The sequence below is a fragment of the Podarcis melisellensis genome (assembly GCF_964234715.1).
Source record: "Podarcis melisellensis genome assembly, chromosome: 6".
NCBI classification, from domain to species: domain Eukaryota; kingdom Metazoa; phylum Chordata; class Lepidosauria; order Squamata; family Lacertidae; genus Podarcis; species Podarcis melisellensis.
In genome coordinates, this window is record NC_138538.1 from 65,197,716 (window position 1) to 65,223,917 (window position 26,202).

At 41.2% G+C, this 26,202-nt stretch overlaps 1 protein-coding gene across 1 annotated transcript in view; it reads right to left on the minus strand.

Moving 5' to 3' along the window:
- Positions 1 to 14,351, minus strand: part of PIGK (phosphatidylinositol glycan anchor biosynthesis class K) — a 101,681-nt gene extending 87,330 nt beyond the window's left edge. Inside the window, exons 1-4 of the mRNA XM_081914669.1 lie at positions 14,202 to 14,351; positions 11,965 to 12,018; positions 11,266 to 11,357; positions 1,120 to 1,255 (exon numbers count right to left, since the gene is read on the minus strand). Of these exons, the coding sequence (XP_081770795.1) occupies positions 1,120 to 1,255; positions 11,266 to 11,357; positions 11,965 to 12,018; positions 14,202 to 14,300 (381 nt within the window). The 5' untranslated portion in view covers positions 14,301 to 14,351. The remainder of the gene's footprint in view (positions 1 to 1,119; positions 1,256 to 11,265; positions 11,358 to 11,964; positions 12,019 to 14,201) is intronic.
- Between the last annotated feature and the right edge of the window lie 11,851 nt (positions 14,352 to 26,202).

Consider the following 26,202-nt stretch of genomic DNA (forward strand, 5'->3'; position numbering starts at 1 on the left):
TTATAAACAATGGGAAGCCCAACATCTCATTTCTTTGAGGAGCTTGAAAACACCAAAGACATACCCACCCCATTCATTAACTTTTCATTTGTCCAGAGTGATTTGGTGTGCTAAAACATTTTGTTATCAGAGCTCATGAAGTGCCTAAAGTACTCTCATTACTAAATAACCCTCTCATTTTGTATGAGAGTTTGAATAATCTCCAACTTGCTCATTATGTTGAAGAATGGCTCTGCAGCTCAAGAATATACACATTCTCAGCAAGAAAATCCAATTCACTTTGGAGTTATTTCCTCCCTAAGCTCTCTTCCCCCTGCCTCGAACCAAGGCAGCATTAAGACTTCACACTGGTGAGGAATTCCTTGAGCAAGGAAAATAATTATAATCTAGGCCTCCAATTCTAAAACACACAAAATATATTTTAAAGCCTTTAGGGTTTTTAACTATTCCAAATACAATTACAGGATTATGAAATTTACACCTGCCTGGTCAGCTAAGATGAAGACAATCAATTCCAAGTGGCAAGCATTGTAAACAGCCAGAAAGCAGACTCCCCCACCATCTCTCTTTTCAAGCCATTAAAATGGCAAAACAACTAGCACTGGTATATGTGGGTTAGGAATCTTAGAAGACTTGTTTTCAAAATTGGTATAATATGGCCTTGGGAAACCCATGCTTCAGACTCATTCTCAAGCTCTATTACCTCCGTTATGTTAGGAAATGTTAGCAAAGTTTAACAGACACAGTTCAAATGTCAGTGTAAAATAATACTTATCAAATGCTACTTGTTCTAAGCACTAAAAAACCCCAATCATTAATAAAGTTCTATAGATTTTCAACAAAGCAATGCTGTCATGCAAAGTAACAGAACCGTTACTTCCCAGTATCACATATTGGTGATACTGTTGATACAGTTCCCGAAGCATTGGTTCAAGATTTTGGGGGACCAAATGGTAGAACTTTATCTCAACACATACCTAGTGGCTCTAGAAATAATTCCTTCTAGTTTCTTGACACAAACGGACCTCCCACCCTTTGATCAGGCAGACTATCAACACACACATGTCCCAGTTCACCAAGCTGGCAAACACTCAATTCAGGATTTTCTTCATACTTTACCTCATAGCTTCGGTAATCCACTTCCACGTCATCTCCATAGACATTCAGTTCCATGTTTTTGTGACTAAAAACAGTAGCTGGGCTTGGATTTCGTGGGTTGCATGCCATATCATCTGCCAGCATCAAGACTATATGGCTGGTGGAAAAATAAAAGAATTTTATTTATGGCCAAGTCATACATGTTCTCAAACTGCACAAGGTGGCTGCAACAAAAAACCGCTGTCAATAACTGAAACACCCATCAAATGCACTCTAGCTGTTAAAAAAATCAAAGGGTAAACTGCCTGCTTTGAAAGGCAACTTATTGGTTTTTAAATCCTGCTTTAAATGCAAGACTATTTTGTGACTAAGCAGACACACATAGAGAACCAAAAACAACATTAAGAAGTCAATAAGTGTAATGTTATTTTGACAACAAAGGACAAGGTGCTCAGTTCCATTTCAATCCACAAAAACTAAAGGCGGTTTAGAAATTGTTTCAAATGCAAACAGGTGCTGGGTCACCCTGAAAATGAATCTGTGCAGATCAATCAGTTGTGTTTGTTCTGCCTATTGGTCTTGTCTTGCTTAGTCACTGCTGTATCATTAGCGCAGTACCAACACAGGCAGGAAACAAAACTCAGCCATGGAGCATTGGCTCTGCATGCTTAAGGCTCTGGATTAAATCCCCGGCTCCTCCTTTTAGATGGACAGACTAACCAGATTTACATTTCTCAGATAGCTTCAGAAATGAACAAGGAAACCAAAGCACATGTCCCTGCTGGCCACAAAATGTACATTCAGGTCCCTGCATGGTAACTGGCTACTCCTACTCCAAGTAGGCTCATTTAAACCAATGGACTTGTTAGTCACAACTAACTCAAGTATGTTGATTTCAGCGGATGCATTCTTCCCATCATTTTCTCTGCACAAGCCTTCCAGCTTGCCAGACAGAATGATCCCCTATCCTCCACCCACACATGGAACTGAGGAGCCAATTTCGGAGAGCAGGGAGAGAAGAATGAGAAAAGCTCAGTCTGTGAGCAAGGCCTTCCACTGATGGGAGGCCGGTTAGGTGAATTCTGCCCAATATTTTGATATAGTCAGACACTGCCTCCGGTTTGTTTCAGTTCAACTTGTCTTAAATACAAATCATTGTACATAATTATCCTCTATTCCCCTGCTTCTATCAGGCAACAGCTATGATGTGCAATCCTTTTCTTTTGTGACACCTTTCACTTACAAAAATTCAGAAAACTGTTATTCGCCCATGACATATGGTGAACCAGAGCAGCTCACAGAAATGCCATTTACCTTCCCGCCGGAGCGGTAGTAATTTATCTACTTGCACTTTGACGTGCTTTCGAACTGCTAGGTTGGCAGGAGAAGGGACCAAGCAACGGGAGCTCACACCATCGCAGGGATTCGAACTGCCAACCTTCTGATCGGCAAGCCCAAGGCTCTGTGGCTTAGACCACAGCTCCACCCACGTCCCCATGCATTAGGTAGTTATGTTGAATATTGTTTTATTTTAAAACCATTTTTATTTAATAATAATAATGTAAATCATCATCCCCATTCCCTTCCTTCTAACCAAAAGCAGTTTAAGCGTCTTGGATAATTTTAAAAAGTAGGGCATCTGCTTTATGTGCCAAAGGTCCCAGGATGATCCCCCCCCTTCATTGGGTAGAGCTGGGAATGTTGGTTATTACTCAAAAGATGTAACTAGCATAGATGCAGTGGAGGCTGCTCCTTTATGGCAAATGGGGCACTGCCCTACCTAACTCAAGTCTCCCCATGCCTCCTCAGGAGGAGGATTGGGACACAACTAGAACTACCGTAATTGTCTTCCACCTGCCACTGGCTCTGGTCCACCTACCCACGTTGCCTTCTAACCTACCAGTCCTAATGGGGACCAGGGACCACTGCATACATGGTACTAAGCAGGGAGTATGAGCTGACAAGCAGGATGTGAGCTAGTCCCTGATCGATGTGCCAAACCTGTTTGCCTCGGTCATTATTTGGCCAGGAGAAAAACAGGTTGATCTATCAATATCCAAATCTGCTGACTGCAAGTGACAATGCAGGCTACTATCCCACTGCTACACACACACACACATCTGGCCTCACTCACTGCTGAAGGGGAATCCGCAATTTGTGCAGACTTTTTACCTACCCAGCATTTTCCCCTGTCTAACATTTTTCAGTTTTTCTTTCAATTTACTCCATCCCAGGCCCAGCCATGGAACACGAGTAAATGTCACCAACTTGGCAACTTCTGTTTTGGCTTCGAAAACATACCTTCACTCCCAAAAAGCATTGTCTGAAGCTATCTGGAAAATGGCCAACCTTGCAGACTCCCCCCCCACCCGGACTAAGTGATCATTAAGAATGATTGACATATGCAAATCACAACTCTATGCAACTTGATCCCACTTGAATGCTTTTGGATGTGCATAATACTCAGAAAAGGGGACTTGCAGATGTTCATAAATTTGGGTGGGATTGTTCCTGAAGTATGACATTGCTAAACATACTGGGGACTTTGCTATTAGGGAAATAATTTAAGTCTGATAACATGGAATTTATTATGCTGAAAGACGTGTCCAACGTTGTACTATCCTATTATCTACCAAAGAACAGCCATTATCATTGTACTGAATATATTCCCAATGATTAGATGCAATCTAATTTTATTCTGCTGTGTTGCATAACAGAAGGGGAGGAATACATACTCTGGAAAGTGGGAGCACAATGCGGTGTGTCAACAAGCAAAAAGCTTGTTTGTAACTAAAAATCATTTTCCTAACTGCTTTTATGGCTAAATGACAAGACAGGTTTTCTTTTGAAGCTCTAAAAAACCATGCATTTCTTCAGGTGGGAAGTCTTTTTTCTTAAGTAATAATAATAATAAACACTTTCAACAATCCTAATAAATTATATTGTTAAAGAACAGTATTGCTATTGCTTATCACACATACTTGATGTCCTGTTTACAAAAAAGTAAATACAGGCTGAATTTATCTTTGGTTCCTGATGACAAGTAAGTGAGTTGTGGACTTAACACTGCCACACGCACACAGTGACATCTTTGGTCAGGTTCTACTCCCATCAACTGCAACCTGGCAGCAGCCATTATATCAGGTTGTACTGGAGGAGGGAGGAAGAGGGATTCAGGACCACTCCTTCCACACATCAAGAAACCAGCAACTTTTTGTGCCTCCTCTCCTTGAACTTTTCCACTTGCACTGGTCATCAGAAAAACCTGCAAACAACTTGACTTGAGTTTGCTTAGTTCCTCCTCCCTCCCAAGCCATTTCCCTTTTTGTCCTGTCTTTTTAGATTGTAAAGCCCAAGGGGCAAGGGCTGCTTTTGTTTTTTAACGGTCTGTGTTTCTTTCTTGCTAAAGAGCAAGATATTTTTAAAAAGAACTTTGAACAAATAAAATAAACAAATGTGATCTTTTATCTGCTTTGCAATCTGCCATTAATTTCAGGCACTGTATCTGTTGGCTTGTACCCAGTCTGTGTTGTGTTCTAGTTTCTTATGCCTTGTTAATGGCTCCTCAGTCAGGATATCAGTCAGATTGAAAAAAAGGAAGCAAAAGGCCATCTAAAACAAAGAGAACTGGGCAAGATCATAAAGTTGTCCAGACTCGGGGCAGTGTTTTATTTTACTTTGTGTTTATTGGCTGGCATGAAGGAAAAGCTTTGCTCAGTCACTACTTTGGATGTGGAACAGTCATGGAAGTAGGAAGGGTTTCCTCTGCTAGACCTCGCAACCTACATCACAAATGTAGGAGAAAGACCTTTTTCTTTTTTCTTTTTGCAATGATAAATGGGCCTGAATATAGCCACTAGACCATGACAATGTGTTGTTTAGTTAGCAAGCCTTGACAACGTCATCAAGAACTAGCTTTGGACCTATTGCTTTCTGAATATGCACTGTGGTTGGTGATAAGATTCTAGACATGAGACATATTCTAGACATAAACCTGAACCTTAATACATGTGGACAGAACTCTGCTCATTAAGCATTGGTTTGCCAGCCTCTCCTCTCCATTACAGTACCACTAAAAAGGTACCCATTGGGGCTAGGACACACACACACACACGGGAAGTTGAATGGGGGAGACCTTTGGGTATAGGGCGGTTTAGAAAATAAATAAATACGTACATACATACATACAAGTACAGCAGTGGGAGGGGAGAAATAAAGAAAAATAAACAGAAAGGAAAGCAACTTTCTTCTCAAAACAGTCAGCGTTGGATCCAAGTTACTTTTTGCTCACTATATTTGTAGGATTAAATTATGACTAAAATTTATATATTTCTATTTCTATATATATGAATGAATGAAAAATATGCATCTGCTTCACTTTACATATTCTAATAGAGCCTTTCCTTTCTGATCTCAAAAGTTCACAGATAATCAATAGTCACAGTTATTAACTCCCTAATAACTTTCCGCAGAAAGATATATTGAAATTCTACATTATTTCCTCTCCAAAAACATAACCACTTAAGCACAGTAAGCTGTTCTCAGAGCAGGAAAATGATAAATGTGATAACGCTTTCATGTTTCAAAATAATAACTCATGGATAAGCCTCCAATATGCTCAGTTTCCATATGTTTCCTTTTTTAAAAAAGGAATTAAAAAATGGAGAGGCCAGGAACATTCAACTCTCATTCTAGCTCCACATAAGTAGCATGGAATCTATGCTAATGAGATAAAGTATGCAGATACAAATAGAAAGGGGCATAATTAGGCTCCCTGCAAAAAGATCCTATATTGTTTATAACCACATAATTTGAGCAAGCCAACTATGAAGCTTATCACTACATGCAGATGCCAGGTTGGACGGAGGTCAATGTCTGGAAGCTGCCTTTGCAAGCAAGACCAAAAAATTAATTAACACCTCTAAATGTTGGCCAACAATATGCTTTTATCATACTGATTTTGAATGTTATTGCTACTTTGGCCAAAATTTCATGTTCATTTTCCAAATGGCGCAGTCATTTCAATCTCTGATTGACTCAGAGTTCTAAAGTGCAAGGCAGCGTCTTCAGGGCACACCAAAACTCAAAAATCTTACCACATGGGGTGCACCAGAAATGTTCGCACACACAAGAATAATCCTAGTTTAAGAAGAGAATCCAGCCTTTTGAAACACCCAAGTGTATGTCACTGCTTAGAGCCAGAATTGGGCTGCCAATATCTGCAATCTGGGAATTGGACTGGACCTAAATAATGTTTCATAATTAAGGATCTCATCCAATTACATTTAAAAGGAAAAAAATTAATGATTGTTCTTTTAAGTAATTAACCTATTAAAATGATTACTACACTATTTCAACATAGAAGACGATTTCAGACAATGTAATGTGCTAATGAGCCAACAGTTATAGAACTTATTGTTCAGAAAATCATCTTATGCTTTATGCACACAATTATGTCATTGTTTTCTGGATTAATTAATCCACAATTAGTGTTTTCCTCATCCACTTCAGCTGTACTTGCAAACAACCAGGCTGAAAGAATACACAAGACATTACAAGAATGTTTTTGGTTAGGGCCAGATCACCAGGTCACGTAACACTTCTTGTGCCACCATCTGATAACCTTCACAACAGAAACACTCCTGTGACATTCCGGTTTGGACATCATTAACAAATAATCCTTCCTGGGAAGGGAGTTCCAACTAATACCCACATTTTTCAATCTGGCAGTGGTGGATTTACCAGCTAATCCAATTAATTATTTCAGCCTTACTGAAAATGTTAAGTTGGCGTTTTACTCAAAGCCAAAGGATGATTCTTCTTTTTTTTATTTTTCATGATTTTCCACCCATCTTTTCGACTAAAAGACAGAAAATTAAAACGCGGCTTAAAAATTGGCAGCTAGCTGCTGAAAGAGGAAACAAACTGCACTGACAGCCACTTGAGGGAAAGGCTGTTTTTGATGCAGGGTGTCTTCACAAACTTCCTTGAAGACGGATGAATGCAAACCTTGAAATAGGATATTCCATAGGGGGTGTATTATAGCCCAGGGTTAGCCAACATGGTGCTCTTTAGATGCTGTTGCACTTTCACTCCCATCGTTTTTGATCACAGACATGCAAGCTCAGGCTGATGAGAGTTGGGAGTCCAAAAACATATGGAAGGCACAATGTTGGCTAACAATGGTTTGGGGCCGAGCGCTGGCTACCAAGGAACCTGCCCAGCATCCCTGTCGTAGGATGCCCACCTGGCGAGGTGCCTCTGTCTCCCTCAGTGCTGATTTTCAGGAGTATTTCATAGACATTCCTCTTCACCCAGGCATCTGGTAATTAAAAGATACTGTTCCTTGCAACCCTGTAATCAAATGTCTTTTAAAAATGTTAGTGATTAGTGATATATCTGTAGCCCTGGACTCCTTCAGTAGGCAGTCCGGTACATACACTGAACAAATAAAAATAATATTTGTAACATGATTTTATTTCACTAAATTTGTACACCACTTGATTGTAAAATAAAATAAAAGAGGCTCAAAGCTGTTTACAAAAGGATGAAACCATAACATCAGGAAAAAATTACAATACATTAAAACACGCGCACACAGTTAAAATATGGCTCACATAATTTGGGGCCATTGCACTGCAAGTTTCCCTAGGATCGCACTACTGAAGATAACAGCACAACATGATGTCCTGATTCACACTGAAAACTGTATTCCAAACTACAGTGTCTCCCTAAGCCTAAGGAGACACAAGTGAAGCTGAGGAAAGGCAAGATGAAAGTGACTTTCTGAAGAAGTCAACAGAGTGCATTCATGCTGCCAGGCCTGAAACAACTTATAGTGAGTGTTCATTTTGAATTTAGAGGGTCCTCCAGCATAACAACATCTGCCTTTTTATTTTCTCTTGCAATCCAATCCTAAACATTATTATTAGCCTGCAAGTTCAGTGGGGCTCACCTTCTTCTGTAAGGCATGCCTAGTCCTAGTGTTGGACTATGACCAGGGAGACCAGGTTTCAAAACCCCGATAGGCCATGAAGCTCACTGCGTGATCCGAGCCAGACACCAACACTCAGCCTAACCTACCTCACAGGATTGTTGTGAGAATATGGGGGAGGGGTGAGCCAGGAACACCACTTTGTGCACCTAAGTGGGAAGACGGGATACAAATGCAATAATAAATAATATAAGAGGAGGCTCAAATCTGATTCCCACTTTTGAGAACTGCTAAAATATTTTACTTTCGCACACACAAAAGAATATGAAAGCCCTTTTGGAGCTTTGGTATACTTTTTTCAATAAAAAGTAGGTGACAGTTTTCCCATCCCCTTCCACCAAGTACTCACGGTTGTTTTTATGAAAACGCCCAAGTCTCTAATTATACATCAGTGCAAGTGTGTAATAAAAAAGGCTATTTTTGTAGCAAACTTTTGTAATGCAAACAACAAGATAAGATTTGTGTTTTCGGTAGATACAGATTTAAGAGGATGGGAGTGAAGAGGAAGAAAAAGTCCTGGGGGCAGGGAATCAAACTGCAGGATTCTAAATGTACACAAAGCAGGATGAAGTAACAGGACACTAGCATTTCATCTGAAAGAGAAGAAGAAGAGGAGTTTGGATTTGATATCCCGCCTTTCACTCCCTTTAAGGAGTCTCAAAGCGGCTAACATTCTCCTTTCCCTTCCTTCCCGACAACAGACACTCTGTGAGGTGAGTGGGGCTGAGAGACTTCAAAGAAGTGTGACTGGCCCAAGGTCACCCAGCAGCTGCATGTGGAGGAGCGGAGACGCGAACCCGGTTCCCCAGGTTACAAGACTACTGCTCTTAACCACTACACCACACTGGCTCTCATCCCTGACCACTGGTCCTGCTAGCTAGGGATCATGGGAGTTGTAGTCCCAAAACATCTAGAGGGCCGAGTTTGAGGAAGCCTGCTCTAAAAGGACAAAACTGAGGCTAAAAATCAGTTTGGTAATTTCCCACAGGAGCATTTTGAAGGAAAAACAACACAAGCAGTTCTAACAAGATTTGCTCTTCAAAAAACTCCCACGCCAAATTCTCAAAATGATTTTTGGAGCCAGCAGAGTTTGGTGAACTCTGCAGAGAACACCTAAGAAGTCAATGCTGAGACATTTGCAGGTGTCCACTACATCTTGTGTGGATGTTAAAGAAGAACATCTCTGGACTGTGGACTCTAACAATGACCAGCCAGCCAGAGCTGAGAAATTTCAAAACAGCAGGCTAGAACATAGGGAAGATGTAAACTCTAGAAATAATAAGACATGCAAACAGAAATAAACAATCAACACTGTATTTCATCCTGTTTTCTAGTTTTTCCTCTCATGAGGCAGTCAGCATTCTGTGACCACTAACCCAGTTCTGTTCTTATTGAAATATGGGTGTGTAAATGGGTGTACCAAAAACACACCAAACAAAGGTGGAATTTACACACATATAAAAACCGTTCTGAAAATGATTTTTTTAAACTGCTTTAAAAAATAATTGAATTTTCCATAAGGATCACTATCGCCATCTAGTGTCACATTACATATTGCACTTAAAATACACTTAAAACATTTTACTTGCAGCAGGAAAGCTGAGTCCAAATTCATAGCTAGTATGAGGTCTGAACTGAGATGCAAGTGCCTAATTCAAATCCTTACCCACGACACTACACTAGTCCTTCTAAACAACACAGAAAGTCATTTTCACAATGCGTATGTTAGTGACTGGCAGGATGACATGTCACAATGAAGCCACCTGCAAATTGTATTGATGGCTGTCATGGTCCTTTGTTTATTTTTTTGGCTGAAGAGATGTACTAGCAGAATCAGCACAAAGGGAACATAATGCATCTGAAAGGAAATACACATGAAGCAAAGAACTGACAAATAGTCTGTTAAAATTGGGAAAGCAGAGAATCAGATGGCAGCAGATTCATCCAAAAGGTGAGAGTAGGGTTAAAAAAAAATCCCATCTTAGGGGAAAAAATGTTATCTGGAATTTTCAAGTGATCACACCTTTTCACACAGTGCCTTTGAAAATCCTTTGAACCATCAAAGATCTCAGTAGGAATGCCTCAGAAATTCAGCTGTAGCAAGTAACACACTTCAAAACATGGTACCTATTTGGTCCCCTTTGAACATGCAAACATGTCTTTGTCAAAAAGAAGCAAGCATTCCCTTTAGTTTAAGACCTTGCCGATTAATCATTTGATGTGTTAATTAAGATAAAATCTTTTTTTAATCAAGGCATACTAAAATGGCAATGTGTTTTCTGGAAAACTTAAAGTCAAGTATAGTCACATATATTTAGCAACTACATACTTGATCTATGGCCTATTCCTACGTATCTATTGTGATTCTATGCGAGAAATGTAAGGTTGGAAGTGACTGAAAATCAGCCTACTCAATACAAAATGAGAGAGAAACCATACACTTGGGTCGCACTGCCTTTCCTTTAATCCAGACTCCGACATGTTTCAGTCACAGCCACCTCAGCTGATGATCAGCTGGAATTTAACAACTGGAAGCCCATATTCTGAGCATCCGGAAGGTCACTAAGGGTCAGTTCAAACATAATGCAGAAGATCTATTAATCATTATGAAGAAATTATAAGCAGGCTATCAGCATCTCCAGTTTTCCCTCCTTCTTTGAATAAGCTGGACTTCCAGCCTTAACATCTCTTTAGTCTTACAACGGCAACTTATTATCTTAACCATCTACAAAACCTAACTACGACAGAAAACCTGGTTAGAATGAACCATAATTAGCACCCGTGGACATATAGCAGCAAGCAAGGTGGGCACAGACAACATCAGAGCCTAATAAAAAAATATATTATTATTGTTTATACCCCACCCATCTGGCTGGGATTCTCCAGCCGTTCTGGGCTTCCAGCAAAATACAAAAAATAATAAAATGTCAAACATTAAAAACTTCCCTGCCTCTCTGGGTACTGGGGGTGGGGGGAATGTTATCTGGAATTTTCAGATATGTTTTCTAAAAGTTGTGTAATTCTTTTTTCTCCCTGACATTTGATAGAAGGACGTTCCACACGGAGGGCACCACTGCTGAGAAGGCAGACTGACCCCTTCTCTCCCCTCACCCCCCCAATTTTACGTTTGTCTTAGTACTTTAAAGCTGTAAACAACCTCCATATTTTCTTACCTATCAGGAATGCCTAGTCTCTTGACACTTCTGTAAACTGAAAGGGTATTGGCCACATGGCGGTAGTTAAACCAGAATCGAGATGTGCACACCTAAAAGGGTCAGGAAAAAGTAAGCATGTGTGGATATATTTATGGTTAGAAAACAGTAGAATTAATTCTACAGCCACAGCCCCACAAAACTATATGAGTGCAGAAGGAGGAACTGTGTATGCAGCCAAATGTTTCTTTGAAGCTTTCACCAGATGCTTCTTATGATTCAGCAGCAAGCTTCATTTTGAACTGAGAAACAAATTCTGTTTTCAGTAGCAAGAGGCTGCAATAAGAACTCTATATTAAAAAAAACAAAACCTCTGTTCTGTGTGCAATTCTCCCATGTGCACATACAGACTGAATACATGATTCTCCCATGCGTCTCTGGGTACTGTGGTTTAGGCTAATATGAGGGGCATTTTTCCCCATTATGTTTTATTTTTAAACAAATGGTGACTGATACTAGTTACAATATTTTCATTAGAATTATTTATGCGCTTCAGAAGCTTAGTGGATGTAACATTTTGGGATGGGATCCAATCGTCTATCCCACCCTCCACCCCCATGTGCAAGCAAAAAGCATTTCCATACACCATCAAAGTGGCAATATTTTGGAATATTTGTGCACATTGATCATGGGGAAGTGGACAAAAATGTAGAAACTTACCAAAACTGCCCAGTTGTTTGTATGTCCACTTCTAAAAAACTGTTCTGCTTGATCCTGAAGAGAAAACAAACAAAATAAATGCAAGAAACAAACATCCAAGAACACCGATTGTTGCTGACTGCTTATTGATAAACAGGAAGGATTTGTGCCACTGCAGTTTGCCACAAGAACTAATTCTGTGAATGCTGCAAAATCTAACAGTAGCTCAAATTTTTACAAACAGGACTACAGTATAGGAAGTTCCAGGGTTCAAAATAAAATACCTCAGCAGAACTGGAGTAGGAAGCCAGTTTGATTCACAAGCCAACTTACCTATTTAAAACTGGGCCAGACCTGAAGATGCTTACTGCCAGACTACAAATTATATTCACTGTGGAAATTAGGTTGTTTTAGGCTTGGAGGAGAAAACTGGGCAATAAGTAGAAAAGTAACTCATTGCTCCTGCCTCTGTGTGCCTATGGTTCCCTCCAGCTTTCTCAGCCTGTCTCCACAGGTGTCTTCAGTGTTCTCAATAGGCATTGCTCAATTACACATGACTATGTTTCACACAGCAAGTGTTAATATGAGGACAACTCTCACACAGATTGCTGCTATTATTATTCCTATTTCATATATGAATCACTTCCTAAGAAGCATCTTGAAGCAATTTCACCACACAATAAAAACATATATAAACCAATTTCATATATAAAATCAGTTACAGACCATTACATCCATAAAAAACTATTTCAAATCAAATACAGACACCAACTGGGGTATCTCCACACAGAAGGGCTGTTGCAAGTCTCCCACAGACCTCCAAAAAGCCTGTCTGACATGTAACTTGGGCAATTCCAAGATACCCACCACACTAAAGGCCCAATTCCAACACCGTGTGGAGCAGGCCTCCTTATAAGCTAGTATCTGCAGGATGCCCTCTCCTGTAAAGCACAGTGTTTGATTGGATATGTAGGAAATGAGGCAATATTTTAGGTATCCTGGCCTTTATGGCATACCCCCAAGCATGTGTTAGGTCTTACCAACTGTTTCAAAAGCATTAAACTGACAAAGGTGAGGTGTTATCAGCGCCATATGTAATCTCCACACTCACAGATAGCATACCTTCAAAAGCCAGGTGCTAAGACATAGGCCTAGTGATATCACTGCATGTTTTTCATTGTCAGCTGAATGAAGTGGCCGAGTTCTGGACTGGCCAATATGTTTTGGTCAGCTGTAACTGAGGAACATGTCTGTCTGTTCCGATTTGATTTAAATAGGATTTTAATTTGCTTTGTCATGCATTTATACTTTTAACGTGCAAGTGCCTGTGCTTGTAAACCACCAGCGCATAACAAGTGATAAAGGGCAGTATAGAAATTAAATTATTATTATTCTTGGTAAACAAACGTGGGGGAGATATTCTCCCATCCTGCCCTCCTTGCATGCTCTCTGGAAGTAACAGGATGCTTGGTTTTATTGACTCCCAAGTCTGATCTGGCAGGGCTGTTTTTACCTTGTTATGAATATCTACACATATGCAGAAAAGAAGATTGAATGGCTGGAACAACTTCCATAGGGGAAAAGGCTCTGTTTCCTTGTTAAGGCACAGTACGAAAGATTTAGAGTTGCACAGGTGAGCATGAGCAACTGAGTGGCTGACCCTTGCCTTGGCCCACCTGAATGCCTGCCCTGTCCCTCTAGCAACAGCAGCGATGAGGATGAGGTCCAACAGGCCTCATCCTTCCTGCAGCGCCTCCAGAGAGAGAGGACGAGCAAACAAGCTGAGGCGGCAAGGTGTGGCGATGATCAGTCCCACCTGTTTACTCATAAAATGCAACCCTGTTAGGAAGACTAGGCTGGGCGGGGCCGGAGGACGTCTCCAAAGCCTTGATCCACAACCTGGAACCGACCCTGCTGCAACTGGCTCTGGTGCGTGCGTAGGAACTGTTCCGCAAAGGTGCATTTCCACAACCAGAGGCTTCTACTGTACTCCTAGAGTTGTGCTTGCTTTTATTTCGCTTTTAACGTCTTCTTCTCAAAGAACGATTTTAATCCCTAGCAAAAGGCTCCTGGGTTACACAAAGTCACTCACTCACAGCAGCAAAGAGGGGACACTGGGAAGTGAAAGCTCAAATGCTAGTTTGAATGAAACAGGAGCGTCAGGGAGGGGAAAGAACCAGGAGCAAATCCCTTGCGCAGCCGTGCAACTCAGCTCAGCTAGCTCAAGCCAGCCGGCCCCCCTCGCCCCCGTCGCGTACCTGGATTCCGTCTGCGATCCCTAGACTACAGCAACCCAATAAAAGAGCTATTACTATTGCTGCAGGAAGACTACACCGAGGCGCGATGGAGGCAGCCATATTAAGCAGCTCTGACGAGCAGGAAGAAGGAGGAGCTTTGGAGGCAGCCGGCTTTGCAGCGCCTCCTCGTCTTAAAGGTGGCGACGCGCTCTTGCCGGTAGCAGATCAGCCCGTGCGAGAAATGACCAATTAATAAACCAAGAACTCATACACTGACTACTACTAGATATTTTTAGATATCTATAGTTGTAGATATTTTCCACATTTATTGTGCTATTTTTGTGATATACAAATGACGTGAGCAAACTTGGTATACTTATTTGTGTAACATTATTCTTGTTTATAAAGCCCAATAATAATGAGAAATGATTCAGCTTTCGCCTCAGTGCTCGGCTAAGAGTCGCTTCTTTCCAATGACTCTCGGTCATTGCGATTTCCGACTAGGATGGGGGGGGGGGTATGGATCAGTTGGCTGTAGTTGAATGGTCTAGAAACCCACATGTATTAAAGCCCCGTAAACGCAAAGTCACTTTGTACGCCTAGGAGAAGGATCTCTCTCTCTCTCTCTCTCTCTCTCTCTCTCTCTCTCTCTCTCTCTCTCTCTCTCTCTCTCTCTCTCTCTCTCTCTCACACACACACACACACACACACGGTTTAAGCAAACTAATTTCCTGCTCACTGGTGCAGATGCAAAGCATTCCACAACGAAACTATGACGGTACTGCAGCCCGATCCAATGTAGGCATGAAAGGCAGAAGTTATTATAGTTCTCCCCCCCCCACAGGTTATTGGAAAATCACTGAAGGTTTTGTCAGCTTCCCCCCCCCCAAAAAAAAAAGAATCCTGGGAAATGTAGGTTACCCATGGGGCTACAGTTCCCTGCACCCTGCTGTCAGGAATCTAGTGATGGGATAACATCCTTCACCACGCTTGAAGCATCAGGCCAGATTATGGGGGCCAGGGCATTGATAAAAAGGTGGGCCTTCCACATCCGTCTGCAAAGGTCTGTTTTGTATGAGGAATACTGATGACAGCCAAGAACAACACATAAACACAACCTCTGATGGAGTTGCAAATCTCAGAAGCATTACAGGAGATGAAGTTGAGCTGACTATAGCTTTACCAAGTCCGCTAGCTAGCTAGCTATTTACTTACTTACTTACAGGTAACTCTCCATTTGCATGTGTTCCAAGTGAGACACACACCCCATTTTTCACACTGGAAGGGGGCAGGGGCAGGCTTATGTGCATCCCACTAATGCACACAGTACTTCAGAATGCAACCTGCACGTAAATGGGGAGTTGCCTGTATTTATTGAATTCCTATACGACCCTTCATCCGACGATCACAGGGTGGCTTACAATATAAAAACACAAAAATACAGTGCATAGTAACAAACAGCAACACCCCAACACACACACACACAGACAGAGAGATTAAAAGGCCATGTATAGTTTAATTAGTCAAAGGACTGGGAGAAGAGGAATGCTTTTGCCTCCTGTCTAAATACTGTATATGCAGTGAAGGCGCCAGGTGAGCTTCCCTGGGGAAAGCATTTCACAAACGGGGAGCCACTGCAAAAAAAGGCCCGTTCTTATGTTGCCGCCCTCAGGACCTCTTGTGGAGGAGGCACAAAAAGGAGGACTACAGATGGTGATTGTAGCGTCTGGGTTGGTTCATATGGGAAGAAGATTTCTAATGGGCCAGTGAAAGAATTAGCTAAAAGACTTTTAATTAAATTGATTGTGGAGGCAGAAAATACCTACAAAGGCCCTGTATCAAAAGGATGATGTGCACAGTATACTGTATGCCTAATAGCCTGCTCTGTTCACCTGAAATAATGCATTCTTCATTTGCTCTGTGTCTTAAAGGCCTTTGATCTGATCCAGCAAAGCTTCTCTTGCAATCAAATAAATTAGCACCAAATTTGCTAAGATTTGCAAAACACTGAAGGACAGATATATGCAATCTAAACCTTATTTAGAAATGAAATAAATGGAATCCTGTCATCTGTATGCACAGGCCCAGATTTAGGTTTGATGAGGCCCTAAGCTACTGAAGGTAACGGGGCCCTTTATATGTCCAGCTGTCCTTTGTCAACAACAAATTGTCACTGTTTTTTCTGTTGAATATATGCTATATGGTAATTTATGGACCTAATAGGTATCTAAAGTCATTTTATTTGTATTTTATCTTATATTTTGGAAATGTACATCCAGGAGTTTTTTTCCTTTAATTTTTTTTTTGGGGGGGGCGAGAGAGGGGGGCCCTAAGCTATAGCTTGTTTAGCTTATACGTAAATCCGGCACTATCTATGCATCTGAATCATCTATTATATAAGTTGTTTTGTTAATTTGTCCATTAAATACAAAGACAATATTAGTCTATACCACTGCCCTACGGTAAGGAAATCTTTATTCTACCACCAGTGTCCTATTTTTAGTCCTATTGTTGCTAGCAAGAAAATAAGACAATAAGTGCTGCTACTAGTCTTGAGCACAACTGTTAAAATTTGTAGGTGTCAGCTTCAAACCCTCAGGTACCTGGCTTTTTCCTAGCTCTGGAACATGATTGATTCTTTTATTAAATCAGAGCCGAGTCATTAGTGCCCATTTCTGGTCCAAACAAAAATGACTACACAGCAAGATGCCAGCAAAAGATTGTATGCTAGAATAGAAGGGGCATTTAACCCAATTGTTCAACACTAAACACCTGGACTGAGACTAAATGTACTATTATTAGAACAGTGAGAAGCTTCTGGGACAACATGGCTGTTCTTTATTTCCTTTGAAATGTGAGAGCAATGAAAGCTGAAGATGTGTTCATAGTATCTTCTTTATTTACATGTACCCAAGCAGAGCCTCTTGGAAGCAAGCAGACTCTTAACCAATTTTCCCAAAGAGCAATTTGGACAGACCCTCACCCCTCAGCTGCACACCCAGCTGAATCCAGCAAGCAAGTCTCCAATCTCTGCCATATTTCAAAATGAAAAGTGCTGCTTCTCTTGCACACCTGCAAAGCACAGGTCTCAAAGCCCACCTCTGCCATTGAATTATCCATTCAGGAAATCCTCCACAATCATTAATCAACATTATGAGTCTTTTGTGAGGTTTCTAACCACTCATTCACTATGAACAAGCCAGCCAAAGCAACTTCTTAAACGATAATGGAAGAGAAAACATATTTGGTGAGAGCTTTTCTTAACCACAGTGCGTAACACATTCTCATGCTGTCTGCTCTTGGGAATTTTTTTAAGACTGAGGGATGTAATGGAGCAAAAAATGTTAATTTGGCATTTTTAAACTCAGTGAATTCAAGTGGGCACTTTCCCAAACGTATTAAATGAAGGGTTCTTTTTAGGAAATGCATTTTTACATATTTACCAAGCGCTTCGGAAATAATTTTTTTCAGCTTGTATGGTTGCATTTACATGAGCTGACATTTCAAGTTGCCTTCTCAGGATCCTCAAAGGGTTCCCATACCTTTACGAGTTATGCAGGAGGAAAATTAAAAACCCCAAGATACAGTTTCTCTTGACACTGGAACTTTATGCTGGGAAAACCAAACCTGGAGAAATTCTTATACATTCAGAAGCATAGCTGTCCTTGCTATTTTCTTTGAAAACACACACACACAAAAACCGGGTACTAAAATCATTATACAACTGCCTGCCAATAGAATTCTTCAATTTACCGATCCCTGTGAGCCCATATGCTATAGCAGTGCTTAGAGGACTGGATTAGGAGACCAGATTTTAATCCCTGCTCAGCCATGAAGTTCACTGAGTGACCTTGGGCCAGTTGCTGTCTCACAATCTGTCCTATTTAAGAGTTGTTAGATAGAAGAAAATTGGGACAACCAAGTACACTGCCCTGTTCTAATTGAGGAAAGACTGGCTAAAAATGTATCTTCTGTAAACATTTTAAATACGTAACTAAATTATAGCACTGCACAGGACTACAAATCCTGCTCACCCCACATATTCAGGGTCCAGTTAATGTGGCCCTAGCCTCTTCAAAAGGTGCAGAAGTACATTTGCTGGAATGTTCTGCTGTGGTGACTTACTGTATCACTGTCTAATTTAATTGTTATTTGCATACATAATGTAAGTCGCCTCAAGAACTTAAATTAGAAGACGGGATATAAATATTCCTAAATAAGAATAATAATACATAATGAGTATAATGGTGATGTACAATGCTATATATGTTTTTCTTTTTACTTATGGGATACCTAAAAGCCAAGACCAAGCTTTGGGGTATATGAATGAGATGCAACATTACAAGAGCCAATGTCTACTTCCATAGTGAGGCTATTCTTTCCTCTCCTCTCCCCTTCAGCCCCCTGTATATCTTCAAAATCTGGTCCAGAGAGTTGGGGGTCCTCTGGAATAAATGGAGGAGGGGTGCACAGGGGTTGCAGAAGAGAAGCCAGGACATTTGCTAGATGTTGAATGGGTTGTATGATTATGTATACAGAAAAGTGTGATCATTATAAGGGGGTGGGGCTTCAACGATTCCCAAAAAGGCCACTTTCTCTCAAGTTAGTTCTCTCCAGTGCTTTTTTCCTGGGGGGAGGCAGCAGCGAAGCAAGCCAGTCAGGCGCCTGGGGCGGCGCGTGTGCCCTGCGCCCAGGGGGCAACCACCTGTGGGGCAGGGCGAGCAGGGGCAGGGCGCTCCAGGGGATCTCCGAGGAGTCTGCTGCCTTCTCCCATTCAGCCAGCCTACAGCTGAGGGGGAGGCAGCGGGTGGACCGTTTAGGGCAACACAGAGCCTGCGGGCACTCAAGCCACTGTGTCACTCCCAGGAGAGATGTGCGGCTCGGGCGTGCTGCAGGCCCCGCGGTGAGTGCCGCCCAGCATTTTGTCACCCCCCTCAGTGGTGACACCAGGGGAAAATGGCCTCACCGCACACACACCCCTTCCTCCGTCCCTGCGCAGGAGGACGCATACCCGATAACATTTGTACTTTTGTCCATTTACTGTATTTATTTTCCCCAATTTGAATTATAAAATGGTGATTTTCATGAGTTAAAATGAGAGTACCCCTAAACATTATTTTTTGGGGGGAAGCACTGGTTCTCTCTATTAGTTTGTCCTGCATTTATCCTGGTCCCCTTTAATCTTCCCTTATGTTTCTAATGCTTGCTTTCAGGCTTACAACTGCAGCCTGTTCCTTCTCATCTTCCACTGAATTAAGAAAGAAAGAAAAAATACTATAATGCTCCTCACTATCTTGTGAAATTTAAGAGGAAGGAAAGCAAATGATGACAATAAAAGCTTTCAGTAGTATTGCTCCAATTTACTTGGCATCTACTGCTATAGCATAAACAGAAAGTAGAATTTCATGACCCATGTATAAGGGGAAAGCACATCACAAACAAATTTGCTTTGAATGATGCCAGGTAACCAGTTGCATTTGCTCCAAATTCCCCAGTGAAAAACTGAATTATCTATTTCTTTAGTGGATTTCAAATTTATAAAGGCAATCCTAGAAAATGGCCTTTATCCGTTTAAAAGATTATAGGGGGTTGTCGCTTTAAAAAGCATCCCTGCCTGTCTTGCACAGGAGCAAGCAGATCAAATGAAAACTATGCCTTTGAGCATTCTGGCTAAAGAAAATCAGTGGCTAGGATTTTCTGTACCTTGAGCATCCCAAATGATACAATTGGGACCATGAGGGAGATCAAAGGTTGCTTTCTGTAGCACTACCCTTTGCTCAAAAAGCATTTGTTGCTTTTTCTCCTTTCTGTAGAATCAATGGGTCCATGCTGCTTGACATCTCATGCATCTAGATTCACAAACACACATTTTAATTTACTTATAAGAAGATTCACAACTTGTTCCTTCCACTCTCGGACTGCCAACAGAAATAGCAGCATAATAGACCCATACGGCTCTGGGGGCATGAGTCCCAAAACCAAGCCTCTAACAGCTGGTCTCTGCAACTCCAGGATCCCAAACATAATGTACTGTGTTCTACTGAGAGGCAAGGGTGCCTAGTAGTATCTGTGATCTGGTAGCCTCTGAGACCCCTAGAAAAGTAGCCCATGAAACATGAGGATATGGTGCAATAAGCAAGCATCCTCCCCCCTCCCCCCAATACATACAGAAATGGGAAATGAGGCCCACACAGCTTCATAAAAGCAGGGTTTATAGTTGGCGGCTCACACAGTTCGTACAGCAGCCCCAAGGCTTACAAGGACTTAAATTACTTTAAAAATAAAAGCTGAAGATTTCTTTTAAGCTTTACATAAATTAATCCTCCTTTAGAAAAAAAACATGCATTATTTAAAACAAAACTTCTAAAGCATAACAGGAGTTTAAATATAGTAGCTACATCTGCACCCACATAGAGTCAGCAATGATGTCTGTATCTCTTGGAGCAGCTTTCCTGCCATAATTACTTCTGCATTTTATTAATATTATTTTAATTGGCGTCTCTGATCACTTCAGGTTTGCAAATATCTTTGGAAGAGGGTACACAGTTTTGTGGTTTGTAAGGGCATGAACTTGTTCTTGCGAGACTAATTTTAGGTTTTAATAAAGAGGAATAGAACAGTCGGGAAATGAATGGGACAGCTAAGATGTCTAGTAATGGGATTTAAGTAATCTCTGTGTTTCTGTTTCCACAGCAAAGGAGCAACTGCAGGGACAACATGTCCTGATGAACTTTTGCTAACCTGTACAGAACAATCCTATACATGCCTACTCAGAAGAAAGCCTGAATTACTTAACTGTGAAGTTCACACAAGCTATGTACCCGCTCCTTCAGAGGGAGTGTAACCCCATCAAGAACAAGCAACCTCCCCTCTGGTCTAAAGAATCTGGTCTAGAGAACCACCCACTAACCGTGCCTCAGTCCATTACCGAGGCAGAACAAGGGTTCAGCACATCCACTGCCTAACCTGCAGATGTAAAGGAGAAGCAGAGCTGTGTGTCATCAGCATATTGCTGACAACGTACTCCAAACCCCACTTAGAGGTTTCATGTAGAAATTACAAACAAGGAAAGAAGAACATATAAAAATGCCAACATACTTCAAATCCTTTTCATAGAATCATAAAGTTCTGTTTAGAAACCTCCAAAAAAGGAGAGTGAAATATACTCAGAGTCCTGCAAGGCAGTTGTTGCATTCTAGGATCCTACTTGCCTATTGTTCTAGGATCCAAGGTTAGTGCATAACAGAGAGTCTACCACCTCTTGTGGGAGTCTGTTCCAGTGCTGAACAGCTCTTACAGTCAGAAAGTTTTTCCGAAGGTTTAGTCTGAATCTCCTTTCTTGCAACTTGAAGCCATTGGTTTGAGTCCTACCCTCCTCTGCACACGTTCCAGCTTGTCAACACCCTTCTTAAATTGTGGTGCCCAGAATTGGACACAGTATTCAAAGTGTGGTCTGACTAAGGCAGAAGAATGTGATTCCATGGTAGGCTTTATATGCAATCCACATTTATTAGTAATAAAATGTGTCTTCTTCAAGGCCATTAACTCCATTATTCACAGAGTGCTTCAAAAATGGTTAAGGCTAGTCATTAAGAGTGAAATAGCACCCAACGAAAGAGAAAAAGGAAAGATAAATAGAAAACTGTCAAAATTATCATAAATCACTGTTCTGTAGCTGTGATTTTACTTCCCAGGGACTGTCAATGAGTACCTTTCAAAAAAGAAAAGAAAAAGCATCTCAGATATCAGATAAGGAGAAAGGAATAGCCTTTTAAAGAGATCTACTGACCAGAAGAAATCTATGATTTCAGAAAAGCATTCAGAAAACCACTCCAAGGATATTTCATTGCCTCTTAAACCTATTTTCTGGGAAGGCACTGCCGCGAATGGGTTTTGGTGTTTGGGGGTATTAATTATGTCCTACAACACACATACTCACAAAACAGATCTCATGATGCAAGGCCATTTAAAAGGGACAGGAGATTTGCACAGGGCTTCTGCATCTTTAACAGCTGTGGAGAAGAGGACATTTCATACCATGTGCCGCTTGCAGGGCAAGCTAGCCTCTTTCACACCTGAGCACCCTAATATAGGGGACCACAGGGCAGCAGTAATGATAAATGAGGGCAGGAATGTTGTCTGAATTGGACAGCAACACTAAGAGAGATGGCACTAGGAGAGGATCACTTCAGGCAGGTAAACATCTTGGGCGACAATGTTCAAGAGCATCTGTTGTTCAGATTATTATATTTAAAAAGCAAACCAATGCTCTAAAGACAGTCTTCTGTAAGTTAAAAACTAATAGGGGATGTTGGCAAACAATTCTAGATAGTGATTAAAAACAAGGGTTATCAGCAAGAGGGTTAAGAGTAGGCTTGCTAGAATCTTACATGTGTTTATTTACTTTAATGTACATAGAAACACACACGTCCAACTATACAAGAGGTTTCAAGTGATCTCTGAGACCGCTCTGATTAACACTGTAATACAGTACTTGTCCTCTCTGCATTTTTCTGGAGGAGAGCCCTTCTGGGCAGCCGAGATGAAAACTGCTTCTTCTGATCTCATGATGTTGCTCTGAAACAGCACATATACTAGAGTTGCTGGGAACAATGGAACAACACTGGGAAACTAGTGAGTGGATATTTAGCACAATAATAGAGAAGTGCAAGAAACTGATAGATGAAGTGGATGCAGAAAATAAAAACCATGCCAATCAGAGTTGGAAATTGATCCACTGAAGAGCTCTACCAATGGTAATAATAATAATAATAATAATAAATTTTATTTATATCCCGCCCTCCCCAGCCGAAGCCGGGCTCAGGGCGGCTAACAACACCAAAATAGTGCGACATTATAAAAACATTATAAAAATTAATTAAAATCAAGATTGATGGCAGCCATAAAGTTTTGTAAAGGTTGCCAAAGGAGGGAGTCAGGCTGCGCCCTAACCAAAGGCCTGGCGGAACAGCTCTGTCTTGCAGGCCCTACGGAAAGATGTCAAGTCCTGCAGGGCCCTTGTCTCTTGTGACAGAGCATTCCACCAGGTTGGAGCCGCAGCCGAAAAGGCCCTGGCTCTAGTTGAGGCCAGCCTAACCTCTCTGTGGCCTGGGACCTTCAAGGTGTTTTTGTTTGAAGACCGTAGGTTCCTCTGTGGGGCATACCAGGAGAGGCGGTCCCGTAGGTACGAGGGTCCTAGGCCGTATAGGGCTTTGAAGGTTAAAACCAGCACCTTAAACCTGATCCTGTACTCCACCGGGAGCCAGTGCAGCTGGTATAGCACCGGATGAATGTGATCTCGCAGCGAAGACCCCGTAAGGAGTCTCGCTGCGGCATTCTGCACCCGCTGGAGTTTTTGGGTCAGTCTCAAGGGCAGCCCCACGTAGAGCGAGTTACAATAATCCAGTCTGGAGGTGACCGTCGCGTGGATCACAGTAGCTAGGTCAGGGCGAGAGAGGTAAGGAGCCAACTGCTTAGCTTGGCGGAGATGAAAAAATGCCGCCTTTGTAATAGCTGCAATCTGGTATAGCTACATTTCCTACCTCAATTCACATATTTCCTTACGGAGGTCGTAATTTATGAAAATCCACCTGCTTCCAGTTTGCTGAAACTACATCCACCTCAGGTGTTGTTTCTCGTTGCTTCTCTTCAACACCATATAACAGTGCATAGGGTTCAATTGCCATAAAGACTGCAAATTGTCAACAACTTGTAGCTACAAGACACATGTCTGGCTCCCTCTAGAATTATTTCTGTGGACACCATACACACACCCAAATAGACTGATGATTAACAAGAGGAATCCTAATCATGGCAAGGGAACAGTGAGGTGGAGCAGAACAGTAGTTTGACCATGGCATCCCAAGTCCTGTTGATCATACTGGACCAGATGGAAGGTGTGGAGTGGAGACCAGTACATCTCTGCCTAGTCCTAACTTCCTCCAACGGGAGGATAATATTGCTTGGTAACTGATCTCAACAAACATCTATTTTGGTTGCAACAAAATGAAATATCCCAAAATATTTCCTTTTTTCTTTCTTCCCCACCCCCTCTTTTCCTTTATGGCCGAATCACACCTTTCTTTAAAAGTATGATTGTAGGCATGCTGCTCCAACTTTTAAGCATTTTCTGGTTTAATTCAAATAGCAGCACAATCCTCCATACCATCCTCTTAATAGAAAATACATTCCATTGAGCTACACTAGGCTTGTTTCTGAGCAAACATGCATAGGATTTGCACTGTAAGGCTTAACACTTTACTGAAGTTGGGCCTTCACAGTTTGTGATCCACTAAGCCACTGATGGGGAATCTATGAATGCCACATAGGCAGTACGCTTTTAAAAATGGTTTAATACACATACCATACATTAACTTATAGATAAATCAAATTAAACCCATGATTGATGAATATTTCTTTGTCAGGCAGCAGTCTATTTAAAAATCCTTTTATAATGTGATGCTGGGGACACTGATGATGGCCTCATTATTTTCTTTATTGTGTGTTCTGTATACAGATGTAAGATTTAAATGGTTATTGCCTATTTTTTTAAAAGACTGTCTATTATTCATAAGAGACTGCATATTTGGGGTGTGGGGGGGGGTGTTAGGGGAAGGGTAGTACCTCTGGTGGGGAACACATTGTGCTCCTTCTGAGGTAGTTTATCCACCTTTGGTCCCCACCCTGCACTCAGCTCTCTCACCTGTGGCTCCTAAAAGCTGTCAGCGTATGGTAGGAGCCAGCCACACCCCGAGAAACAGCTTTGACCAACTAGCTCAGGGGTCAGCAAACTTTTTCAGCAGGGGGGCGGTCCACTGTCCCTCAGACCTTGTGGGGGGCAGGACTATATTTTGAAGGGGGGGAATGAATGAATTCCTATGCCCCACAAATAACCCAGAGATGCATTTTAAATAAAAGGACACATTCTACTCCTGTAAAAACACGCTGATTCCTGAACCATCTGCGGGCCAGATTTAGAAGGTGATTGGGCCGGATCCGGCCCCCAGGCCTTAGTTTGCCTACCCATGAACTAGCTAAACCAGCTAAGGGCAGCCAATGGGTCTCAAACCCTCAATGAATTAGGGACTGTCTTTTAAGACAGGTGGATGCCAACTGACTGCATTTTTGTGCAATTTAGGATCCTGCCATCACAAGGCATGTGACATTTTTTGCCTAGGTTTTGGCCAAAGTAGAGGCTAATTGGACAGAGCTGGCAGACTTTACAACATGGCTTTCTTTTTATATAATTTGATTTGCATGATTACAGGAGTCATTCGACACCAGCTTTTGAAGCTTTTGGTGACAGATGGGTGATAATTGTACATGATGTATGTACTGTATTTTTATTTATTTCATAGCCTATTGAATAAAATTAATTTATTCAGTAGGGTTAATGTTACAAAACAAATTTGTTAACTGGAGCTGTGGTTGAGATCTGGGTTAGATGTCTTAATATATATTTTTTCATAATAAGAATACATGTTTGAAATCCTTTTTGGAAATATATTTAAAATGGAACAAAATGAATAGGAAGACTGAAATTAAGTTCTTGGTTTGGTTTAATTATCAAACATTACTGTATATGCATATGCTGTTTTTATCTCTTTTGTGTGAATATGGACGATCATAGCAACATACAAATGACATACCACAAGCCTATTCTTGAATCTTCACTGTCACAATCAAATCAGAGAAAGATGAAAAACATGCCCATCAAATCCTATTTTCAAAGCCCACATATTCTCTAGTGATCTGGTTTTATAGTCTCAGACCATAAGAAGGCTGAATGACAGCTAAACCACTGTAACAAGTATAAATATTCTTTCCCTCACTTTTATCATTTGTGATGTCTGTTCAACTTCTAAAAGAAACAAAAACACATACTATTTGCAGTTACCTAACACAGTTTCGCAGAATCAATTTTTGTTTGAATTCCATTGAATTTTAGAAGAAGAAAAAATCCCACAATGCTATTTTCAATTAATTTGGTGGGAAATTTCACAATAATTATGTAAGGATATGT